General features: G+C 27.0%; 1 protein-coding gene across 2 annotated transcripts; it reads right to left on the bottom strand.

The window, feature by feature from the left end:
* Positions 1-1,619: 1,619 nt before the first annotated feature.
* LOC140813990 (protein PIN-LIKES 7-like) lies at positions 1,620-10,330 on the bottom strand. Of its 2 annotated transcripts, XM_073172872.1 has the most exons (11): positions 10,204-10,330; positions 7,315-7,599; positions 6,145-6,224; positions 5,680-5,804; positions 3,914-4,035; positions 3,381-3,563; positions 3,102-3,197; positions 2,896-2,996; positions 2,579-2,631; positions 2,311-2,496; positions 1,620-1,967 (listed from the first exon to the last, which is right to left on the bottom strand). In XM_073172872.1, the coding sequence occupies exons 2-11, from the start codon at positions 7,447-7,449 to the stop codon at positions 1,840-1,842; spliced, it is 1,209 nt and encodes a 402-aa protein (XP_073028973.1). In that variant the 5' UTR covers positions 7,450-7,599; positions 10,204-10,330; the 3' UTR covers positions 1,620-1,839. The 2 variants fall into 2 exon arrangements, with proteins under 2 accessions (XP_073028973.1, XP_073029044.1); XM_073172943.1 differs by lacking the exon at positions 6,145-6,224.
* Positions 10,331-21,650: the final 11,320 nt, after the last annotated feature.

The raw sequence follows: 21,650 nt of genomic DNA, 5'->3' as shown, positions 1-21,650 counted from the left end.
TATGGTTGAGATCTTTAATTTAAAATTGATAGCGTAGTTCATTAAATTGTGAATAGAACAATTATCTGGATTGTCAATAATAATATTATTTGAATGAAAACATTTCATATAATTTTATTATATAGGACTAGAACGTGATTGATTTTGAATCTCTGGTCATTTTTGTCATCACACATATCATTCAATATTAGTCAACCATTGCTATATATGTGTCGATCTTAATTCTGAGTCATTTATAAACTTTTATTTATGATGTTGTATTTTTTAACATGTTGAGTAATGACATAAATTAGATGTCTCAAAATTCATGGTACATTAAGAATAAAATAAAATAAATAGACGTACGTGAATATTAATGTACAAGGTGAAATTCATTACCGTAAAGAAGTTAGATGAATGGTTCCCTTAACCACATATTTTGGACTTGAAAAATAGGATAGTGTAATTTATGATTAGATCTCATGTGAGTGAAACGATCCACAGATCTATATATTTTATACAAATCGATCTCATCTATAATATGATAAAAAATAATATTTTTGACATAAAAAATAATAATTTTCATGGTTGAAATTGGATTAGAGCTTCATCTCACAAATTTGATATACAATCTTATAAAAATTTTGTGTTGATTTATAAGTGCTGACTATATCAATGGACTATTTATTCTTCTTGAGTAATTTTATCTCTATAATTTGAAGAGTGCAATTCCAAATTACAGTGGAATAAATTTGGAGTTAATAAAAAATATACACAAATTAAAATGTTTAGTTTATTATCAAATTTTATTCGTGCTTATAGGACATAGGTCCATAGTTTCTCAGGCCATCACTAATTTGAGTGAGTCTCATGTGAGACCGTCTCACGGGTCATAATCCGTGAGACGGGTCAACCCTATCAATATTCATAATAAAAAGTAGTACTCTTAGCATAAAAAGTAATACTTTTTCATGGGTGACCCAAATAAAAGATCCGTCTCACAAATACGACCCGTGAGACCGTCTCACACAAGTTTTTGTCCACTAATTTACCTCGAACACTTTATAATATGCATAATAGACTCTTTTTTTTTTTTTTTTTGAAAGGATGCATAATAAACTTATTACCTTAAAATTATTGAGTTTTAGGTTATTGCGTACTTTCAAATTGGATGGATAAAATCATAGAGAGTTTTTCTTTTATGATTTTAATTAAAATACTCATGTCTTTTCAATCAATTAATTTTGAATTAAATGTTAAAATGCTAAGTATTATTTTGCGATGGAAATGATAAAAAGATATTCATTCCATATAATTAATTTTGACTTATAAATAGCAATAATTTACCTTTTAAAATATCGATTACTATTGATGACTGTATAATATTGTATATGTATTTTTAAATTTTTTTTTTTTAAAGAATGAAAACCAAGAGGCAAAATTTTATTTGGCCCGGGTTGGTCGTGTGAAGACCCAAAAATGCAAATAGAAATTATACATATTTTTTAAATTTGGGCCATGCAAGAGAGTGAGCAAGACCATAAAATCAAATACGCAAAATTTAATGTAGGTTAAACCATAAAGCAGCAACACAATATATTGTTCTGAAAAGGTAAATTTACAAGTAAATAAAGCAAAAAAAATCAAATAATATAAGATATGCATAGCACAAAAAACAAAAAATTGAATTATATTTTTCTAGTCACATATCACACATAAATAAACCAAAAAAATCAAATAATATAAGATATGCATAGCACAAAAAACGAACGATAGAAATATATTTTTCTAGTCACATATCCTGGAAACGTGGCCGATCGATTGAGCATTTGTTTAGTTATGATTCAAATGACGGGATGTTCACGACGACAAGATCCACATGAAAACAGTAGACCATCCGGTGAGGGCAAAGGTTGCGGCAATATAGGTCCAAAGATATAAGATGGAACTCTCTTCTTGTGCTACTTCAAAGAGTTGTGTCATTGTACCTGCAGCAATATCATGCACATTTTTGAGTTGGACTTCTTTTATCACAAAACTGTTAGATCCCTTAGTTTTGATTATGACAAACAATAACTTATAAAATAAATAGGTTGGACCAAGTCTACACAAATGTATTTCAGAAAATGAATTGGACCAAATATTTGGCTAAATAAAAAATCTAGCATGAGCTAAACAATTAGACATGCATTATAACTAGTAAAAACAATTTTTTTTTAAGCCTGGAGCTGGAGTCGAGCCCACCCCAGCCGCCCTCCGGTGATCTACTTGTCAACTTTGTACTGTAATATGATACGTGTTGGAGTAAACCTTTAGAGAAACGAAGCGTACCGATATTCATTGCTGGTGGAAGAGTGAATTGAATCATAAGGATAAAGCTAAAGAGAGGATCAGCGGGGAGGAACCCTAATTTCGCAGCTCCAAGAACAACGCCAATCCCGATTATAGGAAGTATTATGTATCTCACACAAATAACTGCAACTATAAGCGATGGCTTCACACTTGCCTTCTTTAACCCTACATCAATTCATGCACACAATATTGGGTAATTGTATTAAAAAGTATAGCAATCTACACGAAGAAAATTGTACGTACGTACCTTGTGTTAGGTTGCCTCCTAATATAAGGGTGATGCACGGAATCGTTCCATCCCTACGAAATTATGCACGGAATGTAGAACAAGCGTCATGCATTAAGTTTAACGAAAGCACACCAATTACTCGCTATGCATAAGCAACAATTGATAATCAACTAGCAGGTTTTCTGCATTCACCTCTCGTATATATACTTTATATATTTGACACTTGCCTCGTTTATCAAGTGTAAAAATTATTACATGTCCGGATAGATCATGAGTACTGTCAAATACATAAAATATAGATAAGATGAATGAAAATCACCAGTTAGTTAACTTACCCGAGTAATTTAACGGAATCGTAGACAACCCTGAGTGGTGCAGCATCACCGACAATAAGGTGTCGAAGCAATGATACTGTCCCAAATATGAATCCCAAAATCTGAAAATTAATCAATATCTGGTTGTTATTTTTAATCTTGATTCACAGTTTATATACATACATATATATACATGTGTGTGTGTGTTTTGTGAAAAATCAACCCACCGCAGCAACAACTGGAGGCGACATCACCTCCTCCCATATCTGATGGAGAAATCCCAATATCTGGTTCCATGAGTTTGAGTTTTGCTTGGGTTCAATCTTCACCAAAAGTGAATGACTTTAGACATGATATAATTTATTTATAGCATCTTTTTACAAAATTAAGTATTTCGAAGCGACTTATAAAATAAGTGTCGTTATATTGGCAACGAATTTTACTAAAACTGCCGTAAAAAAGTAATAACAGTATTTTGAAAAAATATATAAGCAAAGATGACTTACAATTGGTTTGATCGCATCAGGTTGAGTGGAGGATGCATCATGTAAAAGAGGAGTGATTTCATCACCCTCTAAATCCTTGCTGGGCTCGAACAAATCTTGATCCTCTCTATGCATTTCTTTGTATTTTATGCTGGCGCTTTTTATTAAATAATAAGCATAGGTCCAAATGTAGAACCCACCAATCTGCAGGTTATTTCAATTATTCACGATTAAACTTCGGTTCATAAAATCAGCTTGCGAGATATGGTGATCACAAGTTTTTGCTTTCATGAACATATGGAAAAATAATCGAAATCATTTGTTAAGTCGGTCTATTTTGGGTTTCGATATATATGTAGTGCTGATATCAGAATGCTGATATAGTATCGAAAATATCAACAGTTTCGAGTATATATATATATATTTATATATATATATATATATATTTGTAAGTTTTTGGCTCACGAACTGGAACAGAGTTATATATATAATTTATACTATTAATTTATAATTATAGAATATAATTTTAATATTAAATATTTAAAGTTGCATACCGACAATGAGAAAGTAACGTATGAGAGACCAATATTGTAGCAAACAGTCTGATCTCCAAAGGGACTGCCACTCTCGTTGCATATTGCTGGGATGATTATCAGCAGAATGTTTCCCAAGTTTCCTATTAAAATTAAAAAACTTTAAAAATATGGATATCCAAAAAAAAAATTGTAGATTTTATTTAAAAGCTAAAACATAAGATGGTATTTTAACAAATTAAAAAAAAACAAATAAAAAACGATTTAGTTATATATTTTTTTAATATAAATATTTATCCTACATGCAAAATAATGTAAATAAAATAAATACGGGTGAGCAGTATTTTGTTTAAATTGAAATAATCAACCGAACCAAATCAGTTTGGCATTTCGGTGCAGTTAATTCATCACTTTATTTTTATTTTATAAATCACAAAATTTTTGTGAAACCGTCTTACGGATTAATTTTGTAAAATAGATATCTACCAAACTGACCAATAAAATTATTTTTTATATCAAAATATTAGTTTTCACTACAGATATAAAATAGGTCGAGTCATCTATCTCTCACTCTCTTACACACACACATATATATGTGTGTGTGTGAAACTGTTTCAAAAATGATCTACTCTTTATAAAAATCTCATCATCTCAGTGTATTAAATTAGGTTTCAATTATTTTATTATATTATAAAAACCAAATAAATCAAACAAAATGTCAAAATAACAAGTTTTGATTAATTCGGTTACATGTCAAAATATCAGTTTTTATATTTGGTCGATTCTTGAGTTTGGATAAAAATTCGATCACTTCATGTTGCTAGAAAAAAAATAAAATTCATTCATTTAACTCTATTTTGCGAAATAATAAAACTCCAATAAAACCATCACAATGGTCATTTTTGTGATACATGTCTCCAACCCGACCTCCAAAAGTAATACTTTTTATGTCAAATTATTACTTTTCACTGCAGATATAGACCGGATCGACACGTCTCATAGAGACCGTCTCACATGAGTCATACTATTTGCGAAATTCGATTCAATAATAACAACATTAAGTATTGAACGCGCAACTTAAAAGATAAGTAGATAGAAGTAGAGTTGTACATATAAGTTGGGCTCGTCGGATTGGCCCAATCTGCCAACAAATTTAAGCGTGTTGAATTGAAATATTCTCAACTCATTTAAAGGCGGTCCTAAGACTGCAAACGAGTCGAGCTACTCGAGAGTCAAGTTCGAATAGCTCGAGCTCGAGTAATTAGTAAATCCAGTCAAGTAGCTCGCAAACTACTCGAAAATATATATACTTATTTAAAAGTAAAATAAAAAATTGAAACCGAGTTTTTCTAGCTCGTGCTCGAAAATTAATATTCGAATCGAGTCAAACTACAATTCGAGTATTTCAATTTTTTTCTAATCAAGCTAAAGCAGTTTAATACTCAAGCTCGACTCGTTTCGACTCGGGTGTACCCTTAGGTGAGCCGACTTGCTGCATGTTGTATTGGGTTGGAAGTTGTGAATTTTTTTATTAATTACTTAAAGTGTGAAATCAAGAATTAATAATTTTATTCATTCAATAATCAAATTCAATTAATTATATATTTTTTCTTATTGATTGGATCAACTCGCTTAACCCGCAGCTCATTTTAGATTGTATTAGGTTAAGGACTTTTCAACCTACCAGAAAGCGAGCCAGCCGCTAGATGACGGGTTTTCACGGGCCAACCCGATCCTACACGGGTTAACCCATTCGACAACTCTAGATAAAAGATACGTACACATACCTGCTGAACACATGGCCATGACGAGGTTTTGTATATGAGGTTCTGGTTTGATGATTTTGGATGCGATCCATGCCAGCGTTGCTCCAAGAAAGAAGGTTATCCCGATGTTAACAGGCATGAACCACCTATATATATAAATAAATCACCACCAAATCTTATTCAACTAATTAATTATTAATCAGATAAGAATATATATTGTCAATAATTACACACACTTTCACCAAATGTAAGAAACTTACAAACCCGAGGGGGTGTATAATGAATATAATGTTAGAAGTTAACGATTTTTTTTTTTATTTTTCATAAAATTCAAGGGAGATGTGTGTAATATTTTAATATAAATAGATTTTTTTTACCCAAAAAAATACACAAGGGAATTTATGTTAAATAAAAAAAACAATATTTTCATTTTAATATTTGAATTTATTTAATATGCAATGAAGTATATTTTTTTATTATACGTACCATGTGATGATGTCTTCAAAGCGGACACTCTTTGCCAGGCATGCAAACGCCAGCGATGGGGTGAAGACCACGAACACTATCTACTTATTTATTACAGAAGATATAACAAAATTAATTAATTAAGTGGAAAAATTCTTTTTTTTTTCAAAATTCTTTGTGATTGTTTGCCATATATATCGTCAATTTTAAGTTTTAATATTTTTTCGATGTGATGCTGACGCGTGAAATACCACATCAATACTCTAAATGAACAATAACTAAACATGCCAAAAATCAAAATACATAATCGAGACCGAAATTCGATAATTATAAAAATAAGCAAAATCGCAAATAAACAAACATATATGACAAATTTTTTTATGTTCACGTGACACGTAATATTTTTCATATCGTCTTTCAACTCGTCCCGAGTATTGGTCATTTCCTCCTCTAACTTGATTGAAATTTTATATTTTGGTTCAAAAATTTGGCTCAGATAATTCAAAATTTTTATTTTTATTTTATGAAAAATAGATGATTTCGCTTTCTCTTCTTCTTCTTTTTTTTTATTTAAAAAAAAAAAGTCAAATAATCCGTAACGAATGATTTTTTGTCTAAAATATATTTCAATATTTTTATGTGGTCCATCATATTCAATTTGTATTGGATGTACCGGTGGAGGCGCTACCTTATTTATATAAATATGGTTCTTTTTAAAATTATTCCACCTTTTATTTATGTGAAATTCCTGAAATATTTATATTTTGGTTCAAAAATTTGGCAGTTAATACAAATTTTGGGTTTTTATTTATGGAAAATTGATTATAACTTCGATTTTGACTTACATCATTATTACTAGACACCAGCAGCTATAGATTTCTTCACTATTACTATCTATTTCTAGTTTCATTATTTATTCTATGATTAGAAAATATTGGCTATAGTTTATATTTTCAAAAATAAATTAATTCAGTTTTTCTCATTTTCTTGATTTTTTTTTTTCGATTCGGCTTCGTAAAAAAGAAAATCGGTATCGAAAAATAACCGAAAATAACATAACAGAATGTACGTTAGCTTCTACCTTGATTATTTCAACTAAAAAAAGTTAACGATAGCTGATATAAAATAATAATAAATAAATAAATTTAATATATTTAAAAAAAATTGTTAAGAAAATACGAATTAACTTACTTTGTTGAGGGATCTTCGGGCATCGGCTTTGAGAAGATTGAGATAATCGGTAGCCATGAAAGCTCCCAATACGCTTATTAGGAGAACCTGCACTATCGGCATCGACGCCACCTCAAACAAAGACCAAAATCCCATTTTGGCTTTAATATTTATATATATTGTGTTATAATTTTTTAAATCATGTTTATAAATAAATATATATCCGTGTAATATTTTTTAATTTATATTTTTTTTAATCTTCGTCATTTCTCAGCCTTCACTTTTTCTGCTACTCCAAAATTTGACCTGTGAAGAAACAAGAAAAGAGAAAAAAAAAAATCACACGAGCAAAAGTTGGTATGACCAAAGTTGTCAAAACTACCCATATATAATAAATTATTGTATGATCAAATATTTGTTGTTTTAAAAAATATATATATAATTTATGAAATATTTTAAATTATACAACAACTCAAACGTCAGGTTTCGATTTATCTACCAAATATATACAATTATTATACTCAAATAATGATCATGCCCATATTTTATAATATCAATGCAAATACTATTTTATTGCACAACAAATTACAAAATTACTCATTCCACGAATTGAAACAAAAATCGAAGAAAATTTTTAAAAAAAAACATATAAGCACGCAATATATGTACAATTGCGCAAGTATTAACTAATTGAGTGCATGTATTATATATTATATATTAAAAAGTAATTCCAATTCCCACAATGAATAAAGAAAATTTTAATTTTAATCCAGTAAATTGACATATTTTGAATTTTAATATTATATTTTATCGATATTTGTTTTTTATCCAACATTTTTTCTTGATTTTAATCTTTTCTTGGTCAAAGTTAACCCTGTTGAATATTGTTTATTTGATTTTGACATTATCTTACATAGTTTCTATAGCGAAAATAAATATGCAGTACACACATTAAAATAATATAAACAAAAACAAATGGAAAAATTAAAGAAAAACGACACTCAATAATTTAAAATAAGAGAAAAAATCTCGTCATTTCTATTTATTTTATTTAAGACAAATTTTAATGTATATAAAATATCTTTAATTCTCGATGTATGAATTATGTAAAAGAGTGTCAACGTCTCCAAAATAATAATAACCAAACATTGTTCTCAGACCATAACCGGACCTGGGACCATAGTTGTGGCTCGTAATCTGTCCTTTTGGACATAAATATATGTGTAATATATATTAAACACGCCTTGACATATAAAAAAAATAAAATGAAATGTTTTAAAAAAAGAAAATTAAAATTTTCAATTTTTAAAATCAAAATGATATGAGATAAAAGATAATATGGAAAAAAATTTGTAAAATATGAAATCGAAATTATAAAAAATTATCAAAAATATATATAAAAAATTCACCAACATCTCAAAACTTGGTTAAATTTAAATGGTTTGACTTCAATGAATTTTTTATTATTTTTTATTTTGATTGATATTTACTTCACTTGTACTCACGACCACTTTTCAGAGTTTAAAATAAATTTAAATTCTCTTTCAACCGGGGGAAGTCGATTATTTAATCAGTAACTATTGTACTTTAAATAAACATTATTGCATGTGCCATTTTGTTTGGGCCCGCAAACCTAATGTTACATGGCAACTGCCACAAATTGGAGATATTTATTTTAAAATAAATTTTATGTAGCTTAAAGTATAAAAATCTAATTTTAATCTATGTTCTCTAAAATTTATTTCATGTCTCTGATTACGTATAAACTATTAAAAGAAGTTTATATAAAATCATCTCATAAATCAATTTTATGAGACAAATCTCCTATTCGATCTGATCCATGAGATAATATTATTTTTTATGATCACTTAAGATATCTATCGTATCAACCGGGCGTCTCACGAATATAGATCAACTTATTCATTGAGACAAGTATATATTTCAAACGTATGAAATGTATTACTTGTCAAACAATTAAAATTAAGTGTGAATTGTTATATATTTTTCGAGGTTAGTGGAGTAGAAATTTTAATTTTCCATCATTGAGCTCTGTCTCTCTCATGTTTCGGAAATATGGCCAACTTCTGAGACAAAAGTCATTTTGTTAAATTCAACTAATACTTGTATATTTGTAGTTTTCTCTATTATACTTTTTTATGCTTTAATCAGGAGAAAAAATTTATTACAATAAAATCAATCTATCATTTTCCTTATTTTAATTAATTTCATATTTATTTTATTAACAGAAATTTATCTTCCTCCATAAAAACATTTTATAACTCCCAAAACACTTAATAATTATCCAATCATATAAAACACATTTTTTAAAAAAATTTATTTCAGTTCTACCATTTCAATTTCAAAAAGTAATAACTTCCATACAAAAATCTTCTTCATTTTCTAATGTATATAAAATACAGACCGTGTGTGCTATATATATATATATATTACCATAACACCTTAGATGACATTCAGCAATTGGATGTGACGAAATATGAAAAATCTATACATCCAATAGATGAGTATCAGTGGTACTCACATAAATATGAACGGTAAACATACACAATATCAAATACATATAAATATATATATATATATACACACACACATACGCTTGTACCATTGTAGCTATTGGGACTATATATTCATGCAGTCTGCTTTTTGTTCATGGTCTGCTCCTTACGTTTTTCGTATATGAGAATTTCACGGTTTAAAAAAAAAACGAAGTCACAAAAGATCATCAATCCAAAAAACTATTTCACACACACACACACATATATATATATATATATATATATATATATAATATATAAGCACCGTGCAATTAAGTTGATTGTTTGAAAATTGAAATTACTATTGGATTGATGGGTCGCAGAAATGAATAAAAAAGAACTTAAAATATAAACTGACCGATGAGAATTGAGGAAGAAACCTGCGCAATAATTGTTGCTAGACTCTCTCCCTCTCTCTCTCTATCTCTCTCTGATTATGTGAAGAATGGTGTTAATGTTAGGCCGATAAATAGATGCGTACACGTTCCCCGTTTAATTAATTAGTAGGGACCGAATTATTTTCTTGCTCAAATAGATCTCGTTTACACGAATTATTAAAAAGAATATTATAACAAACAAAATACAATAAATCGCAAAATAAATATTCGATTAATCTATTTTAAAAATTATATGTCTCAAGTACGATAAGGGATCAAAATAATTTATTATTTTATTGCATTTTGTATATAATATGTTTAATTTTTAATAATTCTTGTGAACGAAACTTGTTTGATAAAAATATCATTGGGTCGTATATGGTACGAAATTAATTTTACATAGCGTGAAGACCAATCATATTATAATGAAATTTTGTTATTATTATTTGTCACTCTTTTTTTTTAGATCGTAGTATTGTAACTTCAAATTAATAAAATATTTAAACTCGAATTTTCCTTGATCACCCGAATCAAATTATTTGACATGTGACCTAATGATCTATGCTGAAAATATGACAATCTTTCACACAGAAACGAATCCAAGGGGATGGGTAGTTGCTTGCACCCCACTAATGCAAAATTCTCGACAAACAAGTTATAAGTCGATTTTTACTTTATTCTTTCCGTTTATTTTTACAATTTTATTAGTTTAAATATTCTGTAAATTTAATTTATTTTATTTTTCTTTTGATATTCTGTAAATTTATCTTAAAACAATAATTTTTATAATTTTATCGTTCTAAATTAAATTGATCTGTTATAATTATTTTTCGTTAGAATCTACGTGAAAATATTAAAAATATCATATTTTAGTGTCAATATTGATTGCTATATGCCATTTTATAGTCTCGCAATAATTCAAGGAAATTGCCATGTGACATGTCTCGAATTATTGGACGATCCGTGTGTGGTTGGCAATGACAATAAAGTCATATATATTGTTTTCTAATTTCAAGGCTTAATCAATCAAATTAATTTTTTTTGGCACTTTTGGGGTTATGTTTAGATTGGGGTGAGCATTCGGGTAACCGAATCGAAATAGCCATAACCGAACCGAACCGGATCGAAATATTTAGCTATAATCGAAACGAACAAATTAATTTTCATACCCGATAAAAACTGAACTGAACTAAAATCAGTTGATTCGTCAATTAGTTTTTTTTTTAAAAAATTGTGATTTAACTTAAATTATATGTGTAATTTTTCTTGACGGCGGATGAAGTCAAAAGTGGAGAATAGAGTAGTGAGAACAAGAAATTCTATTAGAGAAGTGAAAACGAGACCATAGATTAAAATTAGGATTTAGGGTTGATTTTAAAATTAAAAATTTAAAAATATATATAAATTGATAAAAAAAAATTAAAAATTTATAAAATAATAGTATTTATTATATCAAATTCAGTTAACCGATTTCAAAATTTTGAAAACTGTAAAGTGTAATAGAACCGAATTAACCGAATTTTTTTTAATTGGAAAACCGAATTTCCGAAATAACCGGACTGAATTTCCGAATTGACTCGATTCGGTTCTATAATTCGGTTTAATCAAAATCTTGCTCACCTCTATGTTTAGGGTTATGTTCGTGATGTGTTAGATCTCAAGCTTGACTCAAAAGGTAACATTTGAGTCTTTTTAATAATACAAAAACTTTTGTAAATGTATCTTACGAACTTTTTTTTCCAAGTCCAACGTGCTCATCTGCTTATTCAAGAGCGTCGAAAGAACATGTCATTGTCGAATTCCCATATTTCCAGTTTATTTTCTTTGTCAAATAGCTCGAAAATAAATTTCGATGATAACAAATAATGTGAGACCGGGTTATTACATTATAGACATTTGTGAAATTTTTTTAAAAAATTCACAAACACAACAATTTTTTTTTGAGAAATCCAAATTTTTTACTCATAACTCAGATCCTTAAAATCTCAGATACCACACTGCATACCCCCAACCCAAATCTTATCTACTCTCCTGGTTCTCGAATTCATGTGGGAGGGACATATTGATCATGTCTTCTTCTTTTTTTAAAAAAATAGGAACACATAAATTAATAGCCACATAGATTTCTATCCTATTTTCCCAAACTATCTTGAATGTGGACAACACAATTTTAATATAATAATATTTTGGCATTTAATTTTTGGACCAAAATTGCAATCAAAAGTTGTCTGGACCAATTGCAGTTTTACATCTTGCAAGTTGGCCACTTATGTTTGATTATTAGTATTAAATATTGCATTATAAGAGAGAGAAGTCTTGCAATTATTGTTTCACGTGTTTAATTTATCGACTATATGTGGATTCTTCCATATCATGTATATGAGAACAAATACAATTTAACCTTTCTGTCGAGTTTTCTTTTCATCAATTTTCAAAGTTATATTTAGTTTTATATCATTTTGATATTTTTATTATCTCAAACTACCGTACGTGGACAAGACGAATAGATTTACCATGCAACGATCTCACGAATATATATACGTGTTATTTGTCGTATTTGTAGTGTAAAATAATTTTTTTTAATTGAAATCAATATATATTACACAATATTTCTTGATAACATATTGACAAAATATGATATTTTTGCGGTGAAAAATAATATTTTGGATATAAAAGGAATATTTTCATAAGTATGTTAGGGTCGGAGATCTGTTTTACAAAATTTACTCGTGAAACAATTTCATATGATTTTTTTTTATATATGATAATATCGTTAAGAGTAAAATCTAAAAAAAAATGAAGAAAGTAAAAATTCACAAGATAAGAGCGAGTCTCATGTGAGACCGTCTCACGGATCTTAATCTGTGAGACGGGTCAACCCTACCCATATTCACAATAAAAAGTAACACTCTTAGCAGAAAAAATAATATTTTTTCATGGATAACCTAAATAAGAGGTTTGTCTCACAAATAGACCCGTGAGACTGTCTCACACTAAGTTTTTGTCATAAATAGATGGGGTGACATAGTAAAAAATGAAAGTGATTTTAATTCAAATATATAAACCATGAATCTAAAAAAAATCTGGTAAAATGCTTTGAAAGAACCAAATATTTATAAGCCAAACAATCGTAAGATATAAATATGATTCAGATTAATCATGCGTTAACTGATCAATTATCAAGAAAGTCTTCAAAATGGAACAATTTATTTATGACAAATCGACGTGTAGTCTTTTTTTGCCTCACATAAATAAATATAGAATACAATCGATAATGCGTCAAAAGCTATTTTAACAATTTAATATAATAAATGCTCTTAGGCATGTCATTTTCTTACAAAAATAATTAATCAAAGTTTTAAAAAAAATACCCTTAATTATAACATGTGAGATCAAATCCAATCTAAAATAAGATAACTGGGAATTAATTATTCTAACACTTTCAAAGTCATATTTTTTTAAAATTACTTTCTTTATTATTAGGATCAAGTGTTTATCATTGGATCAAAATCTATAATTATAAGTCAAGATGAAAATTATTTTTTTTATAGTTATGGCAGTATAGAGAACACCTATTTTGGTACTAATGAGTCTGAATATTATGTTCATGAGTTCGGGGAGATATGCGTATTTCTGTTACTGTTGTCTTATATTTCTTATAGACGAGTCTTACCATTTCTTTACCGTCGGTCATGTTCCCAGCAGATATAATATTTCATGTGAAGATCTGACGTCATTTTTTTTACGACTTACTTAGTCAATCAGATCAAGCGGCGCAACACCAACAACTTGACGCACTAAAACTTCTGAAGAGTTTACTCATCTCAGCGTTACTCTCATTTATACACGTAACATTTATTAAACATTTTGCATTATTTAATTCAAAAATCCTAAAATACTTTTTTTCATATCTGAAACATTTCAACTTCAAATAATTTCATAATTCAAAAAACTTCAAAATTATAGGAGAAATCATAATAATAATCAAGCCAAATAGATAAACATTAAAAAAAGCACAATTACACCAATTAATTGGAGACGATATATATTCAACGATGTGACGGGAATAAAAGTGGTAAGATAAACATTAGGTAATCATTATTTGTGTAAGAAATAGGATCGACCTGTTTCAAGGCTCATCATTTGGTACGAAATTATTGAGACAATAAAAAATGGTTTAAATGACATCTTTGTTATTTGACATAACAAAAAGACTATTTAATAAAACAACTTAATTGGAAAATAAAATTGATTATAATAACGGTAAATTAGAGAAAAATACATCTGTACATGATTTCTTTAAGATTCAGTACCCAACAGAATTTTTTTGTATTTCAGTACCTGACAAAAGACCACCTTAGTTTTTACTACATGTTTAATGTATTTTTACATTTTTACCCTTTTAAATAATAAAAAATATATAAATACTTATTTTTGTTGGACATTTTCTCTTTCCACTCATCAATCCCGATGCATTTAGATGACATGTATATTTAATTTAAATATTTTTTTATTAAAAAAACAAGTTCACACCTAATTGAATTTTTTGAAATACTTAGTTTTGTTTGTGAAATACTTAATTTCAATTTTAAAATACTTGATTCAGTAAATGAAATACTCAGAATGTTTATTAAAAACTGGATATTCGAATATGCATTTAAAAAAAAACAAATTCGCAACTAATTGAATTTTTTGAAATACTTAGTTTTACTTGTGAAATACTTAATTTCAATTTTAAAATACTTGATTTAGTAAATGAAATACTCAGAATGTGTATTTAAAAACTGGATATTCGAATATTCATTTTAAAAAAAACAAATTCGCAACTAATTGAATTTTTTGAAATACTTAATTTTACTTGTGAAATAATTAATTTTAATTTTAAAATACTTGATTTAGTAAATGAAATACTCAGAATGTGTATTAAAAAAACTGGATATTCGAATATGCATTTAAAAAAAATCGCAACTAATTGAATTTTTTGAAATACTTAGTTTTACTTATGAAATACTTAATTTTTAATTTTAAAATACTTGATTTAGTAAATTAAATAATTAGAATGTGTATTAAAAAACTGGATATTCGAATATGCATTTAAAAAAAAAATCGCAACTAATTGATTTTTTTGAAATACTTAGTTTTTCTTCTGAAATACTTGATTTAAATATTAAAATACTTGATTTAGTAAATGAAATACTCGGAATGTGTATTAAAAAGCTGGATATTCGAATATGCATTTAAAAAAAACAAATTCGCAACTAATTGAATTTTTGTGAAATACTTAGTTTTACTTGTGAAATACTAAATTTCAATTTTAAAATACTTGATTTAGTAAATGAAATACTCAGAATGTGTATTAAAAAACTGGATATTCGAGTATGCATATAAAAAAAAAACAAGTTCGCAACTAATTGAATTTTTTGAAATACTTAGTTTTACCTCAGAATGTTTATTAAAAAGCTGGATCTTCGAATATGCATTTAAAAAAAACAAATTCGCAACTAATTGAATTTTTTGAAATACTTAGTTTTACTTGTGAAATACTTACTTTTAATTTTAAAATACTTGATTTAGTAAATGAAATACTCAGAATGTGTATTTAAAAACTGGATATTCGAATATTCATTTTAAAAAAAACAAATTCGCAACTAATTGAATTTTTTGAAATACTTAATTTTACTTGTGAAATAATTAATTTTAATTTTAAAATACTTGATTTAGTAAATGAAATACTCAGAATGTGTATTAAAAAAACTGGATATTCGAATATGCATTTAAAAAAAATCGCAACTAATTGAATTTTTTGAAATACTTAATTTTACTTATGAAATACTTAATTTTTAATTTTAAAATACTTGATTTAGTAAATTAAATAATTAGAATGTGTATTAAAAAACTGGATATTCGAATATGCATTTAAAAAAAATCGCAACTAATTGATTTTTTTGAAATACTTAGTTTTTCTTCTGAAATACTTAATTTTAATTTTAAAATACTTGATTTAGTAAATTAAATACTCAGAATGTGTATTAAAAAACTGGATATTGGAATATCCAACGCAAGTTCACCAAATGCTCGCATTTCCATCCAAGATCCATTTGGATGACATGTTCATTTCATTTAATTATTTTTTTATTGTTAAAAAACAAATTCGCAACTAAGCATGGAACTTTTTCAAGTACTTAGTTTTACTTGCGAAATACCTAATGTCGATTTTAAAATAGTTGATTTGGTAAATGAGATACTCAGAATGAGTATTAAAATACTGGAAATTCGAATATGCAACGTAAGTTCACCAAATGCTCGCATTCTATCCAAGATGCATTTGGATGACATGTTCATTTTATTTAGAAATTTTCTTTATTTTTTTTGAAAAAAATCGCAACTAAGCAATAAACATTTTGAAATACTTACTTTTATTTGCGAAATACCTAATTTCAATTTTAAATATTTGATTTGGTAATTGAGATACTAATAAAAGTTAATAAAATACTGGATATTCTAGTAGGCAATGTAAGTTCACCAAGGGCTCTCATTTCTATCCAAGATGCATTTAGATTACATGTACATTTCATTTAAATAAATTTTTTTAATTTTTAAAAGAAAAACAAATTCGCAACTAAGCATTGAACTTTTTGAAGCACTTAGTTTTACTTGCCAAATACCTAATTTCAATTTTAAAATACTTGATTTGGTAAATGAAATACTTAGAATGTTGTATTAAAATACTGGATATCGAATATGTAACGTAAGTTCACCAAATGCTCGCATTTCCTTCCAAGATGCATTTGGATGACATGTTCATTTCATTTTAAAATACTTGATTTGGTAAATGAGATACTCAGAATGTGTGTTAAAATACTGGATATTCTAGTAGGCAATGTAAGTTCACCAAGTACTCGCATTTCCATCCAAGATCCATTTGGATGACATGTACATTTCATTTAAATATTTTTTATTTTTAAAAGAAAAACAAATTCGCAACTAAGCATTGAACTTTTTCAAGTACTTAGTTTTACTTGCGAAATAATTAATTTCAGTTTTAAAATACTTGATTTGGTAAATGAGATACTCATAATGAGTATTAAAATACTTGATATTCGAATATGTAACGTAAGTTCACCAAGTACTCACGTTTCCATCCAAGATGCTTTTGGATGACATGTTCAAGGACTTTTCAGCAGCCAAAAAGCTTTGAAAAAGAAAAAAAGCTTAGAGCGAAGATTTAAAGATTTCCGGACAATGTTCTTCGAGAGAATATCTCGTGATAGGATTGAGTAACTTAATCCATGGATTTACAATTTACAGAGAAATATGAAGTCGGATATACGTCGATAGTCATAGTTCAGTAGGTCGAAAGCTAATGGATTTAATAAAACGACATGCAATTCACCATTGATAAATAATTAAAGAGATTTAATTACTTCACTGAGTTGAATTAGTTTGGCATAGCTTGAGAGGGCGTGTTCAATTAGATATGAAATCTCGTCGAAAGCATAGATCATTGTGGAACGAATTAAGTAGATTAGCGAGAGGTATGTGAACCGAGATTCTCAATAAATTCATTTCTCAATTGAACTTTAATCAATCATTCTAGCTTATTTATTTCATCATTTAATCCTTGAACCATTTCATTGAGTTTTTATTTAATAATCGTCGTAGTAAACAATCATCTGAAGTATCGCTGCTAAAAATTGAATAATTGAGAATAATAATTGAGAAATACAGTCCTTAGAGGAACGATAATCGTACTCTTTTACGCTATATTATTATTTGACATCGTACACTTATGATTAATTCGAGCTTGAATATTATTAATTTTTACTAAGAATTTTACAATGAAAGTTTTGCTCGATCACTAAGCATGGAACATTTTGAAGTACTTACTTTTACTTGCGAAATACCTAATTTTAATTTTAAAATACTTGATTTGGTAAATGAGATACTCATAATATGTGATAGAATATTGGATATTCGAATATGCAACGTAAATTTAGTCATGATTGGTTTTTTCAACTAAGATTCATTAGAATACTTATTAATGTCATTTAAAGAAATGAAACAGTTCATTACTGATCGTGGAGAAAGAGTAAGTTGTTTGTAGATCAAAATAAGCACTTACTTTTAACAAAAATATAGTAGCATACTTGTCCCGGAGTAAAACTAAGTTCTTTATTTGTATACCGAAATAAATTGTTATTTTTATTTCATGAGAAGTGAGGAGCAATGTATTTGTTAAAATTTCATTTGCATTGAAATTGCATCATAATGCATATTCGAATATCCAGTATTTTATTATCTGTTTTAAGTATCTCATTTATAAAATCAAGTATTTTGAAACTAAAATTAGGTACTTATCAAGTAAACTAAGTATTTTAAAAGTTTCATGCTTAGTTGGGAATTTGATATGTTTTTTTTTACAAAATAGATATCACATGAGAAGAATATGTCATCCAAATGTATCTTCCGAGGAAAGACTAACACTTGGTGAACTTACGTCGCATATTCGAATATCCAGTATTTTAATACTCATTCTGAGTATCTCATTTACCAAATCAAGTATTTTAAAATTGAAATTAGATAATTCGCAAGTAAAACTAAGTACTTCAAAAGGTTCAATGCTTAGTTACGAATTTATTTTTTTTAACAATAAAAAAATAATTAAATGAAATGAACATGTCATCCAAATGTATCTTGGATGGAAATGCGAGCATTTGGTGAACTTATATTGCATATTCGAATATCCAGTATTTTAATACAACATTCTGAGTATCTCATTTACCAAATCAAGTATTTTAAAATGAAATGAACATGTCATCCAAATGCATTTTGGATGGAAATGCGAGAATTTGGTGAACTTACGTTACATATTCGAATATTCAGTATTTTAATACAGCATTCTAAATATTTTATTTACCAAATCAAGTATTTTAAAATTGAAATTAGGTATTTGGCAAGTAAAATTAAGTACTTCAAAAAGTTCAATGCTTAGTTGCGAATTTCTTTTTCTTTTAAAAATTATAAACATATATTTAAATGAAAAATACATGTAATCTAAATGCATCTTGGATAGAAATGCGAGCACTTGGTGAACTTATATTGCCTACTAGAATATCCATTATTTTATTAACTTTTATGAGTATCTCAATTAGCAAATCAAGTATTTAAAATTGAAATCTGGTATTTCGCAAATAAAAGTAAGTACTTCAAATTGTTCAATGCTTGGTTGCGATTTTTTTTTAAAAAAATAAAGAAAATATCTAAATAAAATGAACATGTCATCCAAATGCATCTTGGATGGAATGCGAGCATTTGGTGCACTTACGTTGCATATTCGAATTTCCAGTATTTTAATACCCATTCTGAGTATCTCATTTACCAAATCAACTATTTTAAAATCGAAATTAGGTATTTCGCAAGTAAAACTAAGTACTTGAAAAAGTTCAATGCTTAGTTGCGAATTTGTTTTTTTAACAATAAAAAAAATAATTAAATGAAATGAACATGTCATCCAAATGGATCTTGGATGGAAATGCGAGCATTTGGTGAACTTGCGTTGGATATTACAATATCCAGTTTTTTAATACACATTCTGAGTATTTAATTTACTAAATCAAGTATTTTAAAATTAAAATTAATTATTTCATAAGAAAAACTAAATATTTCAAAAAAGTGAATTAGTTGGGATTTTTTTTAATGCATATTCGAATATCTAGTTTTTTAATACACATTCTGATTATTTCATTTACTAAATCAAGTATTTTAAAATTAAAATTAGGTATTTCATAAGTAAAACTAAGTATTTCAAAAAATTCAATTAGTTGCGATTTTTTTTAAATGCATATTCGAATATCCAGTTTTTTAATACACATTCTGAGTATTTCATTTACTAAATCAAGTATTTTAAAATTAAAATTAATTATTTCACAAGTAAAACTAAGTATTTCAAAAAATTCAATTAGTTGCGAATTTGTTTTTTTTTAAATGAATATTCGAATATCCAGTTTTTAATACACATTCTGAGTATTTCATTTACTAAATCAAGTATTTTAAAATTAAAATTAATTATTTCACAAGTAAAACTAAATATTTCAAAAAATTCAATTAGTTGCGAATTTGTTTTTTTAAAATGAATATTCGAATATCCAGTTTTTAATACACATTCTGAGTATTTCATTTACTAAATCAAGTATTTTAAAATTAAAAGTAAGTATTTCACAAGTAAAACTAAGTATTTCAAAAAATTCAATTAGTTGCGAATTTGTTTTTTTTAAATGCATATTCGAATATCCAGTTTTTAATACACATTCTGAGGTAAAACTAAGTATTTCAAAAAATTCAATTAGTTGCGAACTTGTTTTTTTTTTTTAAATGCATACTCGAATATCCAGTTTTTTAATACACATTCTGAGTATTTCATTTACTAAATCAAGTATTTTAAAATTGAAATGAAGTATTTCACAAGTAAAACTAAGTATTTCAAAAAATTCAATTAGTTGCGAATTTGTTTTTTTTTTTAAATGCATATTCGAATATCTAGCTTTTTAATACACATTCCGAGTATTTCATTTACTAAATCAAGTATTTTAATATTTAAATTAAGTATTTCATAAGTAAAACTAAGTATTTCAAAAAATTCAATTAGTTGCGAACTTGTTTTTTTTTTAAATGCATACTCGAATATCCAGTTTTTTAATACACATTCTGAGTATTTCATTTACTAAATCAAGTATTTTAAAATTAAAATTAAGTATTTTACAAGTAAAACTAAGTATTTCAAAAAATTCAATTAGTTGCGAATTTGTTTTTTTTAAATGCATATTCGAATATCCAGTTTTTAATAAACATTCTGAGTATTTCATTTACTAAATCAAGTATTTTAAAATTGAAATTAAGTATTTCACAAGCAAAACTAAGTATTTCAAAAAATTCAATTAGTTGTGAATTTGTTTTTTTAATAAAAAATATTTAAATTAAATATACATGTCATCCAAATGCATCGGGATTGATGAGTGGAAAGAGAAAATGTCCAACAAAAATAAGTATTTATATATTTTTTTATTAATTAAAAGGGTAAAAATGTAAAAATACATTAAACATGTAGTAAAAACTAAGGTGGTGTTTTGTCAGGTACTAAAATACAAAAAAATTCTGTTGGGTACTGAATCTTAAACAAATCATGCACAGATGTATTTTTCTCTAAATTACCCTTATAATAATTTGATAATAAATTAATTGTCTTTGTTTATATATTGCAAACTATCGTATTAAACATTTTTTGTGGTTTGATAAGCTGTCTCTGTACGATTTTAGTTTTCTATATTATCAAATTGTAATTTTAGTCATTTATTTTTTTTAATTTTTTTTACAATTTCAGTCATTTTTCACCGATAATGTTGATTTAGCACTACACACGTCAAAGACACAT

Source organism: Primulina eburnea, chromosome 1 (genome assembly GCF_022965805.1).
Source record: "Primulina eburnea isolate SZY01 chromosome 1, ASM2296580v1, whole genome shotgun sequence".
NCBI classification, from domain to species: Eukaryota; Viridiplantae; Streptophyta; class Magnoliopsida; order Lamiales; family Gesneriaceae; genus Primulina; species Primulina eburnea.
The sequence above is the reverse complement of the archived record's forward strand: the minus strand, read 5'-3'. Positions and strand labels throughout refer to the sequence as shown.

What these genes read in the sequence shown, in the direction of transcription:
- LOC140813990 (XM_073172872.1), bottom strand. Translation starts at nt 7,449, where the DNA reads ATGGGATTTTGGTCTTTGTTTGAGGTGGCGTCGATGCCGATAGTGCAG. An exon ending in CGCCTCCAGTTGTTGCTGCG is followed by an intron (nt 2,997 to 3,101) that starts GTGGGTTGATTT and finishes ATTAATTTTCAG; the next exon opens with ATTTTGGGATTCATATTTGG. An exon ending in GATTCCGTTAAATTACTCGG is followed by an intron (nt 2,632 to 2,895) that starts GTAAGTTAACTA and finishes ATAATTTCGTAG; the next exon opens with GGATGGAACGATTCCGTGCA.